General features: G+C 34.4%; 1 protein-coding gene across 3 annotated transcripts in view; it reads left to right on the forward strand.

The window, feature by feature from the left end:
* kay (transcription factor kayak) overlaps nucleotides 1-23,292 on the forward strand; it is a 69,772-nt gene extending 46,480 nt beyond the window's left edge. For 2 of the 3 annotated variants that reach the window (XM_081996231.1, XM_081996232.1), the window contains exons 2-6: nucleotides 17,568-17,733; nucleotides 17,793-17,991; nucleotides 18,047-18,176; nucleotides 18,235-18,492; nucleotides 21,497-23,292. In XM_081996231.1, coding sequence (XP_081852357.1) covers nucleotides 17,568-17,733; nucleotides 17,793-17,991; nucleotides 18,047-18,176; nucleotides 18,235-18,492; nucleotides 21,497-21,796 — 1,053 coding nt within the window. In that variant the 3' untranslated portion in view covers nucleotides 21,797-23,292. Of the gene's footprint in view, nucleotides 1-10,861; nucleotides 11,440-17,567; nucleotides 17,734-17,792; nucleotides 17,992-18,046; nucleotides 18,177-18,234; nucleotides 18,493-21,496 lie in introns of those variants that run through there. The other variant, XM_081996233.1, reaches the window with a different exon arrangement.
* Nucleotides 23,293-23,612: the final 320 nt, after the last annotated feature.

The following is a 23,612-nucleotide window of genomic DNA, read 5'->3' on the forward strand; positions in this document are numbered from 1 at the left end:
TCAGTTTTAACAGTAAATAACTCACTTATTCGACATTTTAGGTAAAAACGCTATACAGAGCGGACAAAAGAGAATTTCAAGGGCTACAAATTGGTATATTGTCCCACCCTATAATTGTCAAAATAACCGAATTATTGACAATACAATGGAGTAGTTTACAGGGTGATTCAATAAATTTCACATTCACATCCTTGTAAATTGTTTAATTTTAATTTTATAAAAAAATACTAAATATGAATCCTTCGATTTTTGGAATCTACGTCAAATTCTAGGCCTACTTGATGTAAAATGTTTGTATCGATATTCAATTGTTTTTGCTCTAGCAATCTTACTTTGACCACCCTCCTCGAAAGCAGAAATTTTCCAAAAAAATCGTCTATAACTCGCTTATTTGAAACACCCTGTATAAACACACTCTATAACAAAAGAAAGCTAATGAACTATCATTCACTATCAGGCTATCATGTGACGGCACGACTATGTTGTCCCGTTCAGCCGCTAGAGGGCGTCAAAGTTGACTCTCGTTTTTTGCAGTTTTTGCTCAATATCTCGGGAACCTTTAGGTTAGAGGTCTGAAATTTTTACCACAAATGCACCTCGATACAACTTTTACCTTCTATACACTTTTTTGGTACCACGCACCGTTTGACTTTAAAAAATTAAAAACTAGAATTGCCAAGAAATTTCAAGTAAATTTTTTTTATTTTCAAAATTAACCTCAACTGCCTAAATACCTTCAAGTTAATAGTACAAAAAATGTAAAAAACGAATTATTTTTGATTTTTTAGATTTTCCAATTTTTCCGGAAAATTACCGAAAAATGTCCATAAATTTTACATCCCTGGTCTTTAGAGCGTAGGAAGATTATACAACACAAATTGATAGAGCATTTTGATAGTGTACGTTTAAACTGTGACGTTCGTTGTCACGATTGTTGTTCATATGTATAATCATAGTCTCAGCTGAAAATAAGCTAAAATCTTCAAAATTAATTTTCGTGCATCACATGACATTGCTGTTTCCAAAGAACATTATCGTCACCTGATAGGAAGTTTAAATTAAAAAACTTTCTTCTTACAGTGGAAAGTAACTGACTAATGATTGTTTGTGATTGGTCAGGAAAAAACAGCAACCAGGTGATGTGATTGGTCAAAAAAAGCAGCTTTCAACCTTCAAGCTTTTTCTTGACCAATCAGAAATTAGAAAGAGGGCTATGAAATTAGTAATTTTGACACTGTAACGTTTTTTAAAACACACTGGAGTAACTACTTGAACTCACCGTTTACTTAACATGTTTTAAGTTTACTTTAATCCATACCAGTTTAAACTCTTAAAGGGTTGAAAATCCCACAAATTTAGAATATTTTGATTTGATTGATTTGCATTTTCACTCATTTCTAAGTGACATCAATAGCTTTTAGCTTAGATTAGTCGATTATCACATCCCCAAGGATTTCAGCAATACTAATTAGCTGATTTAGGTCGGTGTAACGAGGATCGAACTCGTAAAATTGGTTGTGGTATTTTTATCGTCGCTGATAATGCCGTTTTATGGCCCAGCACCGTTTATTGAGCTTGAAAATGTTTACAAGCTTTCGATGATAAACGTCGAGAAATGTTAATAGAATAAGTACCGCGCATTTGGTGATTACCGAAGAACCGCATTCCTTCCAGTTGTGTGTTTGATTTTTAACCCCATCTCGGATTAATAATAATTATTGTTCCTGTCGGTTTAATGTAGGTAATCTGGCATCACCTTGAGAGTACGCGGGTAATGTATTTTCTACTTAACGTAAATAAATAAGTCGTTTATGTATGTAATATACAAAAACAGAAAATCCTTGAAACGATTTAGCGCTCGTATGGGAATTTTTAATCGTTTTGCAACGCGTTCGCACGATCTCCTTCTCTCTCTGAATTGGATGTTTTTACCATTAATGTAACTTTTCAGACCAACTGTGGAAATCTAAGGTCGTGTGCAGTCTTTGTTATTAAAAGTACGCAGAAAATTGTTCACTTGTTCGATTATTATGCGATTCCATTGTTAAAATTCTTCCTCATTGTCGCCGAGTCGAATAAACATTCAGAAGCAAGGAACGTTTAAATTATCGGTACCGATTTATCTCGGACTAAACAATATCCAATTGTTTCGATCCGACGATAATTCCAACATTTTATGCACTTTGTTTTCCTCTTTGTGATTAGTCTTGCGTGCGATAAGTATTGTACCTACTCAGCGTCAATTTTTTTTCGATAACATTTTTTCGTCCTTTAGAAAACATTCGGGAAATTTAACGGTTCAACCACAAATTAGGCTGTTTCCAGGAAACTGTCAAAGTTTCATAAACAACAGGCAGTAAACGGGCGATAAGGACGCCAGCATTTAACCAGGCAAAACATGGAATGTCTGGTATTTCCGATCTCAGCGAAAAGTGGCTCCCGTCCATATAACCCTGTTGTCAGATTGTGCGACACGTTGTAATTATCATTTTTTTTTTCTGAGTTGCACGTGCCTGTTTTTTTAAGTAGTTATTTGTGTTGCAGTTGTTATTTATATTGTTACTGAATTGGTTAAAAGATGATGGGATGACAGAGTAGCCAAAAACTTGTAAGTGATATGTGTCAAACCGGTGACGTAATTGCACAGTTGGTTACAAGGCAATCAATCAAAATTTTTGATAAACTGTCACCTGACTCACGTCACGTTTTCACCTGTTTGCCTAGTCTGTCCTCTCATCTGCAATAGTTCTCTCTCTGTGCTTAACATTGATTTTAAGTGAATTGATACCTGTTTAAGAAATAAGAACATTGTAAATTACCTTAGATCTAGTAGAATTCAAATTGGATATCTGAAATGAACTGAACTATGTATGCAAAGTAGACAATTATGCTAGGTCAATGCTAAGAAGAGAGATCTCTATTGCAAATCAAAATGCACTAGACTTCTAGACATTGATGGAGAAAAACTTCCTAAGTGATTCAAACTGAGATGACTCAACCCCTTCCTATTCTTCTTCAAACTCACCTGAAAATTCGGATATTCTTCAGTTTTTGTTTCGTGTTTTTCTTCGCAAAGCTTGCTTGTTTCCATTGTCTTTAAAGGATTCTGAGGTTTTTCAATATCCTCTTTAAACTGCTGTAGTAAATTGTTGATTTGCTTCTCAATCGAGGTTTATTCCAATAACTGCAACTTGTTGCTCTTCTATCAGTTTCCTTAAATACTCATTATTTCTTTGTAATTTTATTCTTCATATCAGATTGGCAGTACTTGTTTTAATTTTACCTGAAAATCTTCTCAAAAAAATTAGGGTCTTGCTGCTGCGTGAGATTAATTACTTTACAGTGGATTCATTTTTGTATTAAAATGAACTGAACACGACCAAAATAATAAAAAAAACTATACATAGTCACATGAATGTTTCAGAAATTTGTGTGTGTGAGTGGTCTAAAAACGAGGAAAAAATAAACGAAAATTATATTTTAGATGTTAGAATCATGGGCAAATTTAGTGAATTCAAGTAAAATGTACATTAATGTGTGTAAAGCGTATTTTTTGGTTTAAGAATTATGTTATTCATCAAGTCAAGAAATCAGAAGAAGGATAGCTCTTGCCAAAACGGCCATGACCAAACTCAACAAAATTTTGGAAAAATCGGCATATAACAACCACAACAAAACGCAAATTAGTAAACACCCTCGTTTTTCCAATTGCGCTATACGCAGCAGAATCCTGGACCTTAAAAGCCACAGACATCGCCAAGTTGGATGCGTTTGAGATGTGGGTCTAGAGAAGACTACTGAAGATTCCCTGGACAGACCGCAGAACTAACGTATCCATACTCGAAGAACTTAACATCCAAGTCAGATTGTCAACTAAAATCAAACAACTGATTCTCAAGTATTTTGGACATGTCAGCAAGAGGAAAGATGACAATCTCGAAAAACTTATGGTCCAGGGGAAGGTAGAGGGAACACGACCTAGAAGACGTTCTCCAAAACGATGGCTGGACCAGGTGAAGCAGTTTACAGGAAAATCTTTCCAAGACAGCATTAGAAGCACGTCAGATAGAGAGGAATGGAAGGAAACTGCTAAAAACACAACATGAAGCTAACATAGGATCACGACGCTTCAAACATGAAGCTAACGACTAGAGAGAGAGAGAGTCACTATTTGCCAAGTCAAAATATTTAATGGCGGTAGAATAATCGGTCAAAAAACGGTAGATCAAAACAAATTTCATTTTACAATATTGGGTGTTTTTTTAATGATTGCGAAATATTTTAATCATTGATTCTACATCGAAAAATAATGCCTGTTTGCTATAAACCATACTTCAAAAATACAAGTTTTTATTTTTTCATCCAAGTTTTGACATTAATAACCGATTCCACGTGGTTTTAGAGGTTAATTTAGCTAGACAGTCACGTGACGATTGTCATAAATCTCAAAAAGACGTTTCATATCAAATACTGCAAGAAAACTTTTCTAAACCATAATTTTTTGCAACTTTTGAGCACCGTTTAAAAGTTTTAACGTTAGTGACAGTTGTCACGTGATTTTAGAACACTATTTAGCTAGACGATCACGTGACATTTTTCAAAATAACTGTCATAAATTTGAAAACACGTCTCGTTTCGAAAAGTGTAAGAAAAATGTGTTAAACTTTAATTCTTTCTAAGCAAATCTTTACAGTTTTGACATTAGTGACAGACACCGCGTGGTTTTAGCCGATAATGTAGCTAAACCGTCACGTGACTCACTTGGAGTAGGAAAATAATTGTTTTAAGCACATTTTTGGAAACTTCATTAAATTTCCTATCTAATAACCTGAAAAAACTACAAAAATTTGCACCACTCATAGAAAAATGTGGTCAAAATTTGAACTACCAAAAACACAGTTTGAAAGAACAGCCAAGGACAAAATCGCTTGTAAAGTTTTAAGTACATTTTTAGAATCCTCCAAAAAAATTTCTGTTACTCACATTTTAAACATTCAAAGTGTCAAAATGTCAACTAAAAATTGGAAAACAGTCACGAAACCTAAAACTGCTGAACAAACAAACTGTCTTTGTTTGCAAAATTGAAGGTTTTACTAACCAAGTGTCTGCGGTCACATGACGGAAAACTGGTAAAAACTAAAACAGTCACATGATAAGAGATCAAAATTGGTAGATTTACACAAAATAATACGCTACAAACTCGTTGCAGCGTAATTACTATAATAGCCTATATTTCTGCAAATAGCACAAATTTTATTTTATTTTTATTAAATATTATTTTTTTATTTGTCATCTAATCAAGACGTCATCGTCAGTCAGACACTATACAGAATGAAAAAATGACCCTGTACCCTGTAGAATAGCCCAGTTAGCAGATTCTTTATAAACGTCTGAAAGTTATATAGGGTGATTCAAAAGCAAAGAAGTTTCAGGCATCTCAAAAGGAAATCGAAAACAACAGAAATCGAGTTTTAGAAAAAAAACAACTAACTTTAATACACTTCTGAAAAAGTTCTTTAAAACGATACCAACACAATTATTTATTTTTTGATTTTTCAAAATATGACTGAATGGCTTAGATTGATTTATTTAAACCGATATGTTTTGAAATGGGCATTGCGACCATATTGGTTTGAAATCATTTTACGTCCAGAGACTTTTACACGTGATCATTTTAAATTAACAACATGTTTAAGACACGTGACTGTATATAAAACATTCAATCAGTTTGACATGTAATGAGTAGCGCCAGTGTGACGTCATTTAACAGTTGCTGTAGACCACGTGATGCCGATTGCCTCTAGATGTGAAATGGTCATGTGACGAAGAGTTCGTTGTGCAAAGAACGTTCCCAAAAGAGTGAAACAGACTTCACTCTTTTGGGAAACATGTTCAATCTTAATTTGAAACAACAATGGCTTTAAAAATTAGAATAGTAAAAAATTACAAATAACATAATTTTGTGTCAAGCACACAAGTAGGGTTTTTGTGAAATTCAATACCAAGAAAAGAAGATTTTGCTTTCAACTAGATTATGGGTTACCATAAAAACGTGACAACGTCGCTAGTGGGCGGCAGTACCCTGCGTACATAATAATTTAATGCTTATATAGAGCTGCGGTGTGGGATGACTCATCGCGGTACCACTTGTACCAGTCGGCTCCTGGCGAAATGGTCAGAACCCATGCTAATTAGAAAAGAACCAATTAAAAGTAAAAAGTATTCCTTCAGGTCAAAGTAGTTCTACTTTATCGAAAAATTGATTCTTCGTACTTACGTAATGAGAACCAATATCAATCACCTTGGGTACCACTAGAAACTGTAATTACGTTGCAGAAACTGATTTGCTTCCTGCGGCAAAAAAGGAAATAATTGTTTTTTTTTCTAAAGGTCGCTGGCTAAAAGTGATTTTCTGCATAAATTGTTTCCCAAGAACCGCCTTGGCTACCAAGAATCGGTACCCAGCATCAATGAAACTTTTACTATATCGGCCGGTCATTCACGAAACATTCCCCAGGTATGAGTCAAAATTCTTCCCAGAATGGTTGATGTTTATCTTGATCGTGGCGGAAAAATAATGGGTTCCACTTTGCGCAGTGATGGTACGTTAAAAATAATCCAACCTCGCGTTTTACAAACAATAATTAATAGATTATTCTATTTTCTTCCACAATGTCACGTCAGAAGGCAATAAATCTCTTAGCAAATCCTAAGTTGAAAATTATTGTCTTCCAGATCTATTTCTGTCGAGCGAAAACTGCGAACATTTCAGCTGGAAGCAGTTAAAAGGATTCTGGCATTGTACCAACAAAAAATTACCTATACGGACGTTGATTAATTGATCGAAAACAAACGAGCCGTTAATTTTATCATTTTTTTTGCTCTTCATTTAAAGAGTAATTTCGTTTGTTCATACCACTTGCAAGGATACAAATTTCACTGTCACAACAAAGACAACTAGAGACTTCTTGGTGATGTTCTAATATTGGACAGTCACATCCGTTGTAATTAATCTGCGTTACATCCAGTTTACTTACAATTTCGATAATTTAGCATAACCTTCGTGATTCATCGATTTTGCGGTTCGAGAAGCTGTTTGGCATACATTTCGGAACGGAAGTGGCAGTATTAAGTACCGACGCCTCTTGCTTCATATTCTGTCGCAAATATGTTTATATTCGATAATGGAACTCAATTTACAGTTTGGTTTTATCAGAGTACTTTTTAAGTACCAAGGTCGCCAGACAAAATGTTGGTAAATTTCGTAGAACTGATGCATTGAAATTTAGAAAAGGTTAAAACGGGTACGCAACTTTTTTATTTTTAAATTTTATTGCTTAATCCTTAGAAAGTTAACCGTTTTCGGTAAACCGTTTTTTTTTAATGTTGCAGTTTACACACTCACTTTAGCTCACAGAGAAGCGATAGTTGCCACGCAAGTTCTTGTACAGAACTGTCATGCTTTTTGTTGACTACGAGAAAGCATTTGACCGAGTTGAACATCCCAAACTAATGCAACTCCTCAGGAATCTTGACATATATCAGAAAGATATCAGATGTATCGAAAATCTATATTGGTACCAGACTCCACAGATCAGGCTCGATAATGAGCTGTCTGATGATATAGAGATTCGGAGGGGCGTACGGCAGGGATGTGTCTTGTCCCCACTTTTGTTCAACCTGTACTCGGAAGGGCTCTTTCGGGAAGCACTGGAAGATGTGGAGATCGGTATTAAAGTCAACAGAGTGTGGGTTAACAACATACGTTATGCTGATGACACAATGCTCATCGCTGATAACATGCAGGACTTACAAGGACTGATCAACACAGTCGGTCAACATAGCAGATTGATGGGTCTAAACATACACACTAAAAAGACGAAGTTTATGATAATAACATGAAACCTGAATGCGTTTGAAAACTCACAGTTAACAGTGAGCAAATTTAAATACTTGAGCATGTGGTATCTGAAGAATGGACCTTTGATATCGAAATCAAGAGTCGCATTGAACAGGCCCGACAAACATTCCTAGGACTGAGAAGAGTATTTAGTTGCTCGGACTTTGATCTTGGTCTGAGGTTGAGATTTTTGAGGTGCTATGTATGGTCGGTACTTCTCTATGGGATGTAAGGTTGGACCCTTAAAGTCAACAACATTAACAAATTGGAAGCATTCGAGATGTGGCTATACCGCAGAATGCTCAAGATACCATAGACTGCAAGAATGACAAACGTAGAAGTACTGTCTAGCATCAACAAAGAACGTGAATGGTCAACTACCATCAAAAAGAGAATGAGGAACGAAAAGTATGAATATTTACAGTTGTTGATCGAGAGTAAGATAGAAGGAATGGGAAGGAAGAAATTGGACAGTGGACAGGAGTGAATGACATACAGACCCTAATTCATACCGCAAGGGATAGAGAGGAGATGGAAAATGTGATCGCAAACATCCATTAGTGGATAGCATCCGAAGAAGAAGAAGAAGTTTACACACGTTCTTAATGCTTAATTCGCAACGCCAACGAGGATATAATACTAAAGGAGGAAAGTGTATATTATCGTAGTAGATATTTGTCACACTGTTGTCAGCAGTGCCACGAGCTCTGGTAAAACTAACTAAAAGAAATATATGGAAACTGCTTTACCGACAAAACGATCAGCTGTTTGAATGTGAATACAGGAAGGGAAATACACAAATTTTCATTTTAATGTTAGTCTTGTGGTTCCTTGTTTTTTGCTTCTTTTTTAGTGGTTGGTCAGTGATTCCAATTCACAATGCATAAAACATTCGGCGCACTTTTAATGTTAACAAATACCTATATCAGATAACATCAAGTTTTTCCACAACATTTCAGTTTTGAAGACAGTTTCAACAAGTTGCTTCCAATGCTTCCAATCCAAACTGTTCTTATTAATTTGCTATTGACTTCCATCCATGATGGGTGGGAGAATGTGTGTGAATGACCAAAATTGGACAGAAAAGAAAAATGTTTCTACCCTAGAAACACTAAATGACGAGTTGTTGTAGTTGTATGAACTTTTTATTTTATAAAAACATTACTTCTGTGTATATTAATTCGGTTTCTTGGTACGTATAGTTGAATTCCACTTTGGTCTGATTTTATTTAATGATTTTTGACGTACAAATTGTATGCTCAACTTTCACTTTTCTGTGCAATAATCTTCAAGACCCCGATCGACTTAAAGCAGTAGGCAGTAACGGATAATATAGAAAATTGGGAAAAAATCTTTAAAAGTTTTTGTTAGAATTTGCACAATTTTGAAATTTCAAATATGAATGCCATAACCCAACTTGAAGATAGTAGTAGCGCCGCCAAGTTCCTCTGGACGAACTAGAAATCTTTCGTTCGATTTGACGTTTTTGCGAATCTGCAAACATCACAAACATATAAAATATAACTTTAAACCAACTTTAGTTATTTTTAACTTAGCTTGTGTTTGATTGATTTTTGAAACTCGGATTTGGAAGAGAATTCTCAAGAACATTGCAATGCTTGACCTGATCCAAAGTTTTCTCAATATCTGTGACCAAAAATGTAATTTTGTAGTTATCATAATTTGTCATTTATTAAAGAAGAGAAAAGGACGAAAGTAGTTAAGAAGTTTTGCTTCTCAGTATTTCACTGTTCGCAATCATGTTATCTCTCAATCTAGACATTTTTGAAAAATTGTTTTTTTCCACTTTTTCTGCCAATTAATAATCGAAAAAAAGTACTAACGAGTAATACTCTGGCCTGTAAGAAAACCCAATCTTTCTTCTCTCAAATATATTTTTTTAATAAAACCCGTTGATGTATAATCATAAAAACTATTTGTTTATTATAAAATGTGCTTTTTTAGCAGTCAAACGAGTTCAAATTGCAATCAAGGCGCATTTTAGATTACTTGTAATGGTTACATGTTGTTGTAAATTTAGTGACATTTGTTGATTTTGATAAAATTTTGGGTCTAATGTAAGTACTGTATTAGAGTATATTGAATTACCTTTCTTAATTTTCTCATACCAATGAAAATCTCCCAAAATAGAAAGGTTCTAGCCCCTACAAAAGACAATTGAGTTTGAATAATCTGTTCACAAAATTAATTAATAAAAACCAATTTGTTTATAACCTTTGTTATGTTTGTACGATTAAACTAAGAAGAACTGTTGTCAATATTGTCATGTTCTGGATTTCATCTTAAGACAATTATATTCATTAGCACTTCTTTGAAATTCTCCAAAAATAATGTTCCTGCTTTTGTTAATTAATGTAGATTGTTGAATGAGAAGATTTTGTTGTATCGTTTTGAATTACCTCTTCAAATAAACTTATAAAATCACCAGAAACAATTTTGAATATTTTTTTGGGGACATTTTTTGATTTGTGCAAAACTTGAAAACTTGAAAAAGAAAAATAATTGCAAAACCATGGTTCATCCAGGTGTAACCCTGACTAGTTTTGCTAGAATTTAGACGTTTTAAGAGAACTTAATCAGTTCCATTTTGCTGTAAAGAGCAAAAAGTGTCCTTAAATTCTTGCAGGTGCTTGGGAAGTAGATTATTAACTTTTTCTAGGTCTGATCAAATAGCAGTGAAACCTTCAGAACAAATGAGTTTACATGATGATTTTTTTTCAAAGTTGTCTCTATCTTTTGCTACTTGGAAACGTAATTCTAGTTGCGTCTTGGTTGACAATCGTAAACATAATAAGCCTAATTATAATAATAATCATGTCCAAATGCAAAACTGTGCACCTACTCTCGAGTAGCAGGCTCGACAACGGCCAAACGTGTCTATTTTTGCCTAGTCCCGTGGGCGACGCATCAAAATTCCCAGCAAAATTGGCAATAGTCCCCTTTCAGTTTTAATCTCGAACTTGCCGCGATTGGGACTACGTTCTGATCACGGCAAAACGCCATTTTTTTATTATTTAATTCGAACGAACGACGATTTTTATCGATTACCATTGACCACGATTCGGTTCTTCGCGCGAAGATCCAATTCTGCCGAACTTTTGGAGCTTTTTCAACATTTCCTCACAAATTACTACATTATTTTTATTTTGTCTCGAAAACCGTCTTGTTGTTACAGTTTACGCGATTTTTTTGTTGTTGTTATTGTAACTTGGTCAAATTGGTTCGACTACCTTTACCAAAACGAAGGTAGACTTACTGTGCGTTTTATCACAGGCAAACCGCGTTGCTACTGTTAATTGTTAATGCCAACGCGGTTATAATTTCATTTTGCAAATCGTGTCGGTTTTTCGGAACTTTTCGAAAAAAAAACGCGCGTTTTAACCTTTTAACGGTCCTCCCACACCCCACCTTTAATTACACTAAACCGGTTCGAAGACGACTCTTGATACTCCACAATGGATTACTTGGATCAGAAGGATATCACACATTTTCTAGCCCAGGAGCTGTTATATCATCAGGTAAATTGGCCAATGTTCAGATCAAATACGTCAATGAATTACAGTGGCGGCTTAAAATTTAGTTAAGATACAGGGTGTCTATAAAATGTGCCAAATTGTTGATTTCTCCTGATGTTATAGTATTGTCTAAACAAATATTGCGCTAGCAGCTTTATTTAAGCAAAATTTATTTAAAAACATATTTGTCTGTGTCTTACTATGTTAAGTAAGGTTTTTTAGAAGAACAAAGTGCAAATAACTGTTAAAATAATACTACTGATTGATTCAAATGAAAAATGGAATCAGGAATGGAAATTTATTGAAATAATAACAAATAAATGATCTTCACAACAAACAAGACAACTTATGATCAGTTGTCCTCATTCAAAACTCAACTTGGTTGAAGTTTGTTGATGCAATTGGTGTTTCTATTTTTTTTCCGTTAAGTGGAGGTTTTCGGTAGTTTTTAGAGGAAAAACAGCTGCTAGATTACTAAAAACAAATGATGTCCCTTTTCGTTATTGATCATAACCTTTTACGCTCTATAGGTTTGTTCAAAAATCGAACATTCAGTAGGTTGACCACACTAACAAAAGTGTTATACTTCTATAAATTTTTTTTCAAAATACTTAATTGTCTTCTCAAACATTTTTTTAATCTTACGCAGGAATGCCCTACAAAACAAACAAGGAAAAAAATAGAAAAACACAACAAGAATAAAAGTCAAGCAAAAAAAGCAGGGGAAGCAGTTGAAAAACTGCAAAATAACAAAAAAAAAGACGAATATAGTGACAAGAAAAAAAAGGCAAAAATAAACTAAAGCATCAACATTTTTTTAAACGCCTTGTTTAACGAAAATTGTCTATTTGGATTAGACAGATTAAGTTAATCAGCTTTTTATTCTACGATTATGTGATAAGATTTTGTACAAACACTCTGTTTTTCCAGAAAATTTAATTATACAGGGTGTTAGTTGAATTAATTAGGAGCCTAACATTAGTGATTCATTGGGTTGTTTTAAAGAAAAAGGTTTCTATAAATGTCTGTCTTGAAATAATAAAGTACTGTTTTAACCAGTCCATTCTTCAGTAGCGTCTAAGTGGGCATTACCAATTTTTATTGAAAAGAAATAAGTGCGCCTCTGACTATTTTGTCGTGTTTTATTTTCTTCAATCAACTTGTCTGTTTTTTGCTTTTTAGTTATTAGTCTTAAAATCATTCTGAAAATTATTCGTGGACAACATAAGATGGATCTGTACTCTGTATTAGAGAATCAGACATAGTACCGAAATTCAAACCAAATGACGTTACAGCCGAAAGAATTGAATCTTTAAATTTTGTAAAAAAGTTTTAATATTTGTCAAATATTTCTAAGATTCTTTTCTCTCTCTTCTCCTGTAGAATCATTACAATGTTGCCAAAGACCTCTAAAATCATCTTCAGATTGCCAGAGGTCTCTAATAACTTTCCATGCCAGATGTTTATAAAACTCTTTAAACCAATCTTTGATCATCAGGACATTCCAGATGCTTCTAGAATCACTTCAGAAATGACAGAGCCTTCAAAACTAAGTCAATAAACACACATACGTTTATTTTACGTTGAAAAAGCGCTTTGAGTGTTGTTTTAGCGTTTCTCGTTGATTTTTTGAACAAAAAACTGTTACCATATCACGTCAAAACCACGTTATACGTCTAAAAGCTACTGCAACGTTTCTTAAAAAAAGTTGCATCAACGTTACGCATTTACCTTTTTATAACAGGTTTATATTACATTGAAACTGAACGTTGATTTGTATGTTATTTTTAAATAGAAATGTAATTAATAATAAAACATTTTATTACATTTGCTAATCAACGTTGGTGTTGCAAATTTATTGAAGCTACATACTATACAGTTTCAGTACAATGTTTCCTCAACCTAGTTGTGTTTATTGGGAAGACATCTAACCTAACCTAAAGAAACGTCTAATTATTTAAATTTTCACCTGAATAAATTTCTTATATTGTTTATTTTCGTGGAATGAAATTTGGAAACTAATTCAATTATCGACTACCCTTGTATAATAATCAAAATTTTCCAATTTTTTTACTGCCACAACGCCACTGTTTTGAAAGCAAAACCGCAATGAGACGGTAATGTGTTCGGTGGGCAACCACTAATGATCAGATAAACGTAAATAATGCTCTCTTGTGTATAACAATAGAAAGAGAATGTGTTTTTCCACACATAAATAATACTGTTTTGGCAAACGCGAACGCCATTACCAAGTGTGATTATCGAACAGTAATAATTATTGACGAGGGTCAATTACGACAGCACACTCTGTGTATTAGTATTTTGCGTTCCTGAAAGGCAATAAACTATTTTATATTTGTTTTGTTATATCTACTTTGTCTATATTTAGTCGATTATCGCATTAGGTGTGGATCTGATAAGTCGTTTGGATTTATTGCTTTTTATCGTTCAAGGGTTTTGTGAGACCTTGGTTTGTTTTGTTCTGAACTTTAAATTTGTAATTCATCTTTATTGTAATTAACGGCAAGCCCTAGCACACTTATGGTGATTTTTAAAATTTTATACATCTTTAACCAGATAACTGACAGAGAACATTTTTCTATTTATAATCGATTTTAAGAAACACAAAAATACTGAAACTGAGTGAATTTTGTGCTACCCTTGGTTCCAGAAAAATGTTTAATACTTTTGTTGCCTCAATATTGTTGAAGTATTGTAAGATATTGATATAATTCATGTATTGTTATGAGGGGAATTATGTAAGGAAGTCGGTTTATTTCCTGTCTACTCAATTATTTTTGGTTTGAGTAGATAAACACAAGTGGTTGATAAAGATTACCAATATTTAATAAACAAAACCCGATATTAAATTAATTTCATTTTAATCACTTGAACATAAAATAATATCTTCAAGTTCAAAGCATTTTTTTATTGTTGTATTATTAATCTCAACATCACTGATGACTAAACGTTAATATGTCTCATTTTTGCAAGTAAGTTAGTTTGTTTTAGACAAATTTCAACTACAATGATAATATTCGAAAATTATTTGTTTAGGAAAAAACAAGTTGGTTTTTGACTTTGAACAGCTTTAAGTTATTACAACGTATTTTTGCAATTTTTATTCAAAATTAAAGTGCTATGTCGTCACAAGAAATATTTTACCATTTGGCAACGTTGACAAGCTATATCATGTCAAACAAAACACATAATGGTCTCTGCTCACAATTTGATCAGAAACAACGTTGTGAAATATCAGACCTGTTTTTGTCGCACGTCATCCTTTTTTACTTTGATTTTCCCTATAGCAAATATTTTTACCAAATCAATTTATATGATAGAAAATATAAACTACACATTTTAGACAGGGTGTCACAAATTACGGTGCATGAAAGTGTCAAAAATACTGTTGATCAAGCTGAAGCAAAGTTGCACATTAAAAATTGTGTTTTTTTAGCTCATTTTATTCTAATATTGTAAATTGGTGTCTGCCTGTTGTTTGACACAAATTTATTTTTAGAAATTTGTTGCACCTTTTGTATCACTATTCCTAAATAATTTCAGATCTTTAATATAAATAAGTTAAAAATTCTTATCATTTCTCTCGCAAAGTCAAGTCAATATTTGCTTCTATAAATGCATTTAAATATTTGTGAAACTTTGCAATTTCTTAGTGAACCGAAAGTCAAAAAACATGACCGTTATGATCAACAACCAAAACATAAAATATAGATTGGTTGCTCCTTTTCTGTACATAAATAAACTTTACCTTAATTGCACGTGAAATTAAGAGTAACAACGTCTAATTGGTTTGAAAAACGCTCTTAAACGGCCATTTGCGTACGACCTTATCATAAGTACCGATTAAAATTTGGCGGCACCGGTTAAACAGAGTATTCGGCGTAGGTTAAAAGCACTTATTTTAACGTGTACCACTTGCTAAATTTAAAGAAAACAAACATAAAAGTTTACTATATACTGTAAACGTTGTTTCGTTAGTCGACGCCCAAGCACCGGTTCCACTAGATCAGCTTTATTTATAGATGTAAATATGTACAAAGCTTAAATACTCTTTAAACTTTATTCCACCTATATCTGCTACATGTGTGTTTGATTTGTTGTCACACACACGTAATCGTTTGTTTTTACAAGGATCTGCAGTTTTTCAATTATTATTGCATTTTTTTGAACATGGGATGACACTTGCGTACCAGTTTACAATATCCAAAAATAAAACGTGAGCATTGGAGTATGAAGTCATTTAATCGTTTCACAATTATGTGCACATGATGCAATCAGATTTTTAATAAAGCAGAAAAAGTTAACTTAACCCCAATAAAACCTAAATGCAAGGTAATGAAAAAAGTAAAATCTTTGAAGAAAACTATATAAGTATTCTTCAATATAGGCAAAGGCATAGAAATACAGGGTGGCAAAAACCTATATTCTAGATCAATTTTTACTTTTGAAATTACTGGCCATGTTGCCAACTTATCTAACAAAATGTTGAAATTAAGAACAAAAACTGCCCCTGGTGACTGAGGAAAACGCATAGTGTGAAAAAGCACTTACAGGGTTTTATTATGGAAAAATATTGTTACAACATATTTTCCTGAGTACTAATGGCAGATAATACATGGATTATGCATAAAATTACAAACACTTAGTTTGATAAATTTGAAATTATAAATAAATCTGAAAAAAACATATTTATTAGTAAGCAGCCATAAAACGAGATTACTGGACTATGTGGAGCACAGAAGAAAGTCTGGAAAATGCTCAAGAACAGGAAAAAGCCAATAAATGAGTTGTGCAAACCAAAGAAGTTATCAAAGATGTATGGGAAAAATACTGCAGGAAACCATAAAGAAGCCATAAGCATCGAAAACTACGAGACAAACATCAAATAACACTGAACGAAGAAGAGGTAATGGCAAAAATCAAAAAATTGGAAAACAGAAAAGTTCCCGGGACAGACCTCATCCCAAACGAACTTCTGAAATATGCCGCACTTTAACTAGGAAAACATCTAAAAATCCTCTACAGCAAAATTTTAGAAACATCGGAAATACCTACGGAATGGCACAAAAGTATAACTATCCCTATATTCAAGAAAGGACAGGAGACGCACCCAGACAACTACAGGGGCATAACGTTGCTGAACACAAGCATGAAACTCTTTACCGGCATTTTGAAGGAAAGACTTGAAACACAAATAACAAACAGGGAAGAACAACAAGGCTTCAGACGAAACAGATCCACGACCAACGCCATATTCATTATCAAACAACTAAAAGAAAAATCAATCGAATTTAATACCAGCATATGTCTGCTTCATCGATTTGACCAAGGCATTTGATAGGGTTCGCTTCTCCGACATCATAAATATACTGATAACGAAAGAAACGCCAGATACCATCGTAAGAGCAGTCCGCAGTCTCAATATCAACAACATGACTAAAGTAGAGGCAGGAGACACTTATACAGAAGAGATACCGACACCAAAACATCAAACAAGGTGACAGCCTTAGCCCATTTCTGTTCAATCTCTTAAGGGACAGAATTATAGAGGAAGTATCATCACTAAATATGGGATACCCAACGGGACAGAATAAAAGAATCAGCATGGTATGCTATGCCGATGATGCAGCTATTTTCGCGGAAACGGAGGACGATCTACAGAGACAACTACACAAATTCTGCCAGGTCAGCCAAGCGATGAACATGACCATATCTATAGAAAAAACGAAAAGCATAACCTTAACCGAAAAAGATATTGGTACGCTCACGTGAGAAGAATGGAAGAGGGAAGACTGCCACGCATCGCACTTGAAGGGAAAACAATAGGTCCACCTTCCAGGAACTGATCCGGAGGAACCTGAAAAACTAACAGATCGCTAGATCTTAAATATGAATAAGAAGAAGAAGAAGATTAGTAAGCAATTTGACCACTTGAAATGAAAATAAATATTGTATCAAACACTGTTTTTGGGTTCTACAAAATTAACTAGCAAAACTGGTAACCACATAATCTTTACCTATTCCTGACCAACACACACATGGTCCAACATTTTCACTTACTCTATAAAATTGTAATGGAACCACCTCTTAATACTTTTGTTTTATTGCAGTTCATAACACTAGAAGGTCTAAATTCAGGAGTTCCGACCCGAACCACTCCCACGCTTACCCCAACCACTCTCAGGAATATCGAACAGACATTCATCGAGCTACAATCGAAGCCCGAGTCACACGAAAACGAGGCAGGGTTCGTGCCTCCGCTCGTACATTCAATAGGTAAGTCCTGACATGTTGTAAGCTTGTTTGGTACTAAGTTTTTTTTTCTTTGATGGCAGGTAACAACCAGTACGTTTCAACGTCCGACGCCACGGATCTGTACGTGAACCCCGCCTCCAAATCGCCCTCGATTTGGCAGAGCAGTCTATCCCAGTCCAGCTCAGATTCGAACACTAGGTCCACTCCACCTCCACTTACTCAGAAAACGAATTTTAACAATACGCCTCAGGGAACCACCAGAAGAAACATGGGTGGAAGGTATGTTAGCCTAATGAAATCACTCAGAGTGTGTTGGTAATAGTTTTGGTTTTAGGAAACCTATTAAGGATATGGGAATATCCCCCGAAGAAGAAGAAAGGAGACGAGTACGAAGAGAAAGGAATAAAGCGGCAGCGGCACGCTGCAGAAAAAGACGAGTTGATCACACAAACTCCCTCGTCAAGGTACTTACTTTATCATCCTAACGATTCACACTTTGCTAATAATTGTTTTGTATTTCAGGAAGTTGAAGAACTAGAGCATAAACGCCAAAAACTTATCGACGAGCAAGTGCAATTGAAACAACTCAAACAACAGTTGGAGTATTTATTAGAGAGTCATGCCAATTCCGACGAGTGTCGTAGAATTACCTCGAGTCCTCCAGACGTAAAACCCTTCGATCACATGTATTATGATAAAGCATTGGAGAGGGTTAAGACGGAATCGATCGATAACACTCCATACGATCATAATGTGTTTTTATTACCTTCACCTAAAAAGGTAGGTTTTAGATATGTTTTTAGAGTATTTAATAGAAAATAATATGCAAATGTTCTACTCAAAGACTCAAACTCCAGTATAAACTGCTGTAGTGTTGGCATTATAGAATATTGGCACAGCAAAATGACTAGTTAATCATTATACATTTGTATAATATTTATTTTTTAATATTTCTTCGATTGTATTATATTTGTTTCGAGCTTTGGACTACTTAAAGCCACACTTTTCTGTAAAATGTGCTCAAAACCGCCTAGGCATATACGGAAAAATCAAACAAAATTGGAATGATGTCATAAATTTCTAAAGTTTGTCCGATAAGTGACAAAAAACACAACTTTCTTTACAATGAAATAGCTATTTATGTAACCAGTTACGAAAAGATCGATTTTGTGTAACGAATGAATGTTTGTAGGGCGAGCGCAGCGAGGTCCTACAATTTGAATGAGTTAGACAATAAGACATTTTTGAAACGTGTTGCATACATAATTTTTTCTAATTTTGACCAAAAAGCGGTAAAAACCATCTTTTAAAGTGATTTAACACAAATATTCACTTTCATAGCACCTTGTATAAACAGTGACAACGACATGTTATGATGGATGTCGCCCATATGTTTCTAGTTTTTTTAACTAGTTACATAAAGTAAAACGTTTTGTCACTCTAATCAGTTTTGAAAAGTGTCACTTTATATGCCAAAATTAGAAAAATGTCTGTTTTTACCTGTGTCTATAGAAACCGTGAAATCAGACGTGAGTTTTGGTCAATTCCGTCATTTCTATAAAATTCATCTTAAGAATAAATTTATCCGGATGTGAAAGTACCGGTCCCTAAGACAGGGTTTGGTCTAATTTTGGTTTTACAAATCGGTAAACAAATAATCGAACTTATATGTTCAACGACTAAGAAAAAGAAGAAAAGAAACAGTCTTTTTATTAATAACCGACAAAGAAAGGAATAGAACACTCCAAGTATTCTACGTGAAAATAATTGGAAAGTGACAGCTCACGATCAAAATATCACAGGCAAAACCCAACTAGACCAACCGACCAACTAGACCTTATTAAATACTTCGATACAATTGGCCATAAGGAGAATTTTTGTTTGAAAGAAACGAGTGAATTGACAAAACAATACATTTTCAAATGAGTTTTATGGTACCGTTAAAGTAATAATTATGTAACGTTAAATACAGTGAAACTACATACATTTATACATTCATTGTTTAAGAAATTGGTTTGTCTTAGAACGTTTTAGTATACTATCATTAGTGCAATCATTTTGGTTGCTATTATGCTAATTAGGCCCATTTTGCTTCAAGTAAATCAGTGAAATATTGAGATCTACATTTCTAAATAAGTGTGAAGAAATAAACCATGCCAAAAACTGGAAAAATAGTATAATAATTCCCATACCAAAAAACGGACTGGACAACATACAAACACAAAACTACAAACCAATTACTCCCGGTTCTGAGCAAGGTTTTTGAACACACATAATTAAAAACAGACTGCAAGAACTAATCGGACAACATATCCCAGCATACCAATTCGGTTTTAAGCAGAACCATTCCACTCTCCATCCTTTTTTGTCCTAACAAACCACATTTAATCTACTGACTTAAACGACGAAAAATCAGCATGTTTATGGGCATCAATAAGGCGTTTGATACTGTCTGGCATAAAGGTTTACTGTACAAACTATACAAACTTCAAATTCCAAAATACTTACTTTACATTATCAAAAACTTGTTAGAAAACAGACAATTGGAAATACGAATTGACAACACCCTTTCCTATGATTTCTCCCCAGAACAAGGGCTACCTCAAGAATCACCGCTTTCGCCTTTTCTCTATAATGTATATTGCCACGACGTATACAATCACAACCTACAGGACATAAAACAAATAGATAAAACGGCATACATACTACAATACGCTGACGATACCCCACTTATTGTCCATGAAAAGACTACTGAGAAAGCGGTAAAAAAAACTTCAGTCACTCACAAACCACACAATGACATGGAGACTAATAGCTAACGCGACAAAAAATTAACTTTTGCTTTCCAACCACAGAATTAACATAAACTCTCCTACAATAACAGCAGACGGCCACATAACTGAACCAAGATCTTACGCAAAATACCTCGGCATTACAATAGACTATAAACTTAAATTCACAAAACATCAGAACAGAAATGACTAAAAGAACAAAACTTTTTCGCTCACTGATCTACAAGAATAAAGGAATTAGCACAAAGACGGCTACAAAAATAGGTATACAAAGCAATTTGTAGACGACTACTTGACTATGGCAACGTACTTATGGCAAACGCTTCAGAAAGAACTAAACGACACATACAAACAACAGAACAAATCGCACTCACTCCACAATCCCCCAAATGAGCTACTGTACCAGAGCACAAACTTATCTAGAATAACAGAAAGACTACTACAAATTCAATCCAAATGGAAAAACAACCAACAGAACTGGACCATACTGAATCCTCTTTGCCTCACAAGACAGACAAGACAATCTCGTTTTCTTTTTCCATAGACGACTCTACTCGAACACTTAGGAACATAAGATAACTAAGACAAATGTAACAAAATGTAATTTTATGTTAAGATACATTTTTTGTTACCCCTTTTTTTAGATTGATATTTTACCACAACTTGTAGTAAGCCTAAACTAGTGAATAGGGTAGAAAGACCATGCCGGTCGATAGCCTATTTCGTAATGGAATAAAGATTGCTTAACCATTTAAAACACATCTCCTGTACTTCTTCATAAATTTTCTTCACCAGGCAGAGTTTCACATCTTGGATGTTTTCCTCAAACGTAAAACGGGTTCGTTTGTCTTGCCAGCTTCTAATTTTCAGATATAATTTGGGAAAATTTATGTCTAGAGAGTACTACTTCTTTGCAACTTAACGTTTTCGTGAATTAATAAGCAATTTTTACTTTATTAAACTCTAAACTAATAAGTAATATTTATTTTCAGGCACCTATGCTCAGTCAAGCAATGGCGTTCAATAACAAACCACCAAGACCGAACAGCCTCAACGTCGCCGTCACCCACCCGCCTTCAACCAAACTTAATGAGGTGGGCATCCCCATCAACACGCCCTCACGCGGCCTCATCTTCAACTTCGAATCTCTAATGGGAGGCGGTACCGGTCTCACGCCCGTCAACACGCCACTGATTCCATCTTGCAGCACGCAACAACGCAACATACCGGTCAGTGTGGCCGATTTGAGTTCGCCCGACTCCCAAATGCCTCCCAAATTGGTCAGTTTATAATAGTGGGCGGTCGTTTTGCGAATCCGTCTGGTTGTTTCGTTGAGGATGACGTTCGGACGACGTATTTTTGATCTCATTTTGTCGAAATTGTTTACCTTATCGTCGCCGAAACCGCCAGGTCGATCCGATTTACGCCACGTTGTTTGTTGTTGAGAATAATAATTTAATAGCTCAGTTTTTGATACAGTGTACCGTTTTTTGAAGGATTTTAAGAACTACTCGTGTTTGTTAAATTAGATACGTTTTTTACCCCGTACGTTAATCGCGCTTTTAAAGCTGCAGACCGTTGACTTTATACACCAAAAAACTTATAGCCTGCCTACTATAATGATAATAATTATTCAGGAAAATTTATACACTCTCGCAAATCAGTATTGTTGACAATGAATGTGTGATTAACAGTAATAAAAAAAAAGTACCATAGTAGGCTCATTAAGGGTAAAAACTCCATAAAGTGGCTGTGTTACTTATCAATCATTACTTTGGAATATTCAGACAATCAATGGGCTGCACCAGCTGAAAAACAAAGGGTCACGGTCTGTTGCCGGATCAAACCAAAAAACTTAACTAGTAAAGAAAAAAACCATTCGCAGTGTCATTTTAGTGTTAACGTTGATAAAGTATTTATTGCTATTTGAGTATGATAGGCGTAGCTTTGTATTGAATAACCGCAAAATGCGAACTACCAAATCGGACCAATTCAGAGGTTAAAAATGGATTGCCCTTTATCGCGTTACCCTCCCAAACTTGTCTAGTCCATTTTTTGCGTCTGCTTAGAAATTGTTGGTTGCAATATATTATGTATAGGTCCGAGGCAGTGGCGTGCCCCTGTCTTGTTCAAATTACTTCTTTACATTGTCATTAATTGTCTTGAGGCGCCGCTGCCCGGAGGTATTTTTAGTCGATAAGTGCTCAAAAAAATATTTAATATTGGCTATTTTTGCTACTTGCGCGTTTCCATTAATAGTTAAGCGAAACCGAGAAAATGCCTTTTTTGCGATCATCATGGGAAGACCTTTATTCCATCCAACGTTTATTTTTTACATAACTTAGTTTGTAGGACTTAACATGAAATTTTGAAAATTGTCAGGAAAATAATCTTTGTGAGTCGGTCAAGGTGAACTTGATCGGCGTTTATTTATAGTCTGGAAAATGCACCGTTGTGTTTACGCAAATTGAAAGATTTTGGAAATTTACCACTCGCAATTAAGAAAAACCGTGAGTTTTGACAGTCTTTGACGCGTGTACATTTTCCCAGCTGTACTTTTTGAAAGCGAATATGTGTTACTAAATATAAGTATATAATATATTTAATATATTTCTGAAAAGCAAAGTACTTTATATTGAGAAAATAAAATATATAGCAATATTTTGAGGTTACAATATTTGTAATCCCAACAGTTTTTTATAGAGTTATACGTAGTTTCGTCAAACTTTTGTATTTATTTTATGCAATGCTACTATTAAGGAGAAATAAATTTATCTTTTCTGAAAAATTATTTGTTTTATTTTGACAGGTATGATTTAAGATCAGTGTCGAGAAATGGGTGAGTTACCCACGATAAGAAGAGACCATGCAGTTAAGGTTAGACAAAGGCAGAACCATATTCTGAGAAATTCACCGAATTCCGCTACTCTGGTATTTCAGTTCACTCTGGTATTACTTTATTTTCATTCCAAAAAAGTGCCCCCTTAACGTTCTAGTGCAGTTGAATTTTTGACAGTTTAAAGAGTGTCACCCAGAAATCTAATCCAAAAGCCACAAGTGATATGGTTAATGTTAAATTCAGTGCCAGTCTAAATTAAGTTGTCTCCT

This window comes from Ips typographus, linkage group LG2, assembly GCF_016097725.1.
Source record: "Ips typographus isolate SLU linkage group LG2, UJ_Ityp_2.0, whole genome shotgun sequence".
Classification (NCBI taxonomy): domain Eukaryota; kingdom Metazoa; phylum Arthropoda; class Insecta; order Coleoptera; family Curculionidae; genus Ips; species Ips typographus.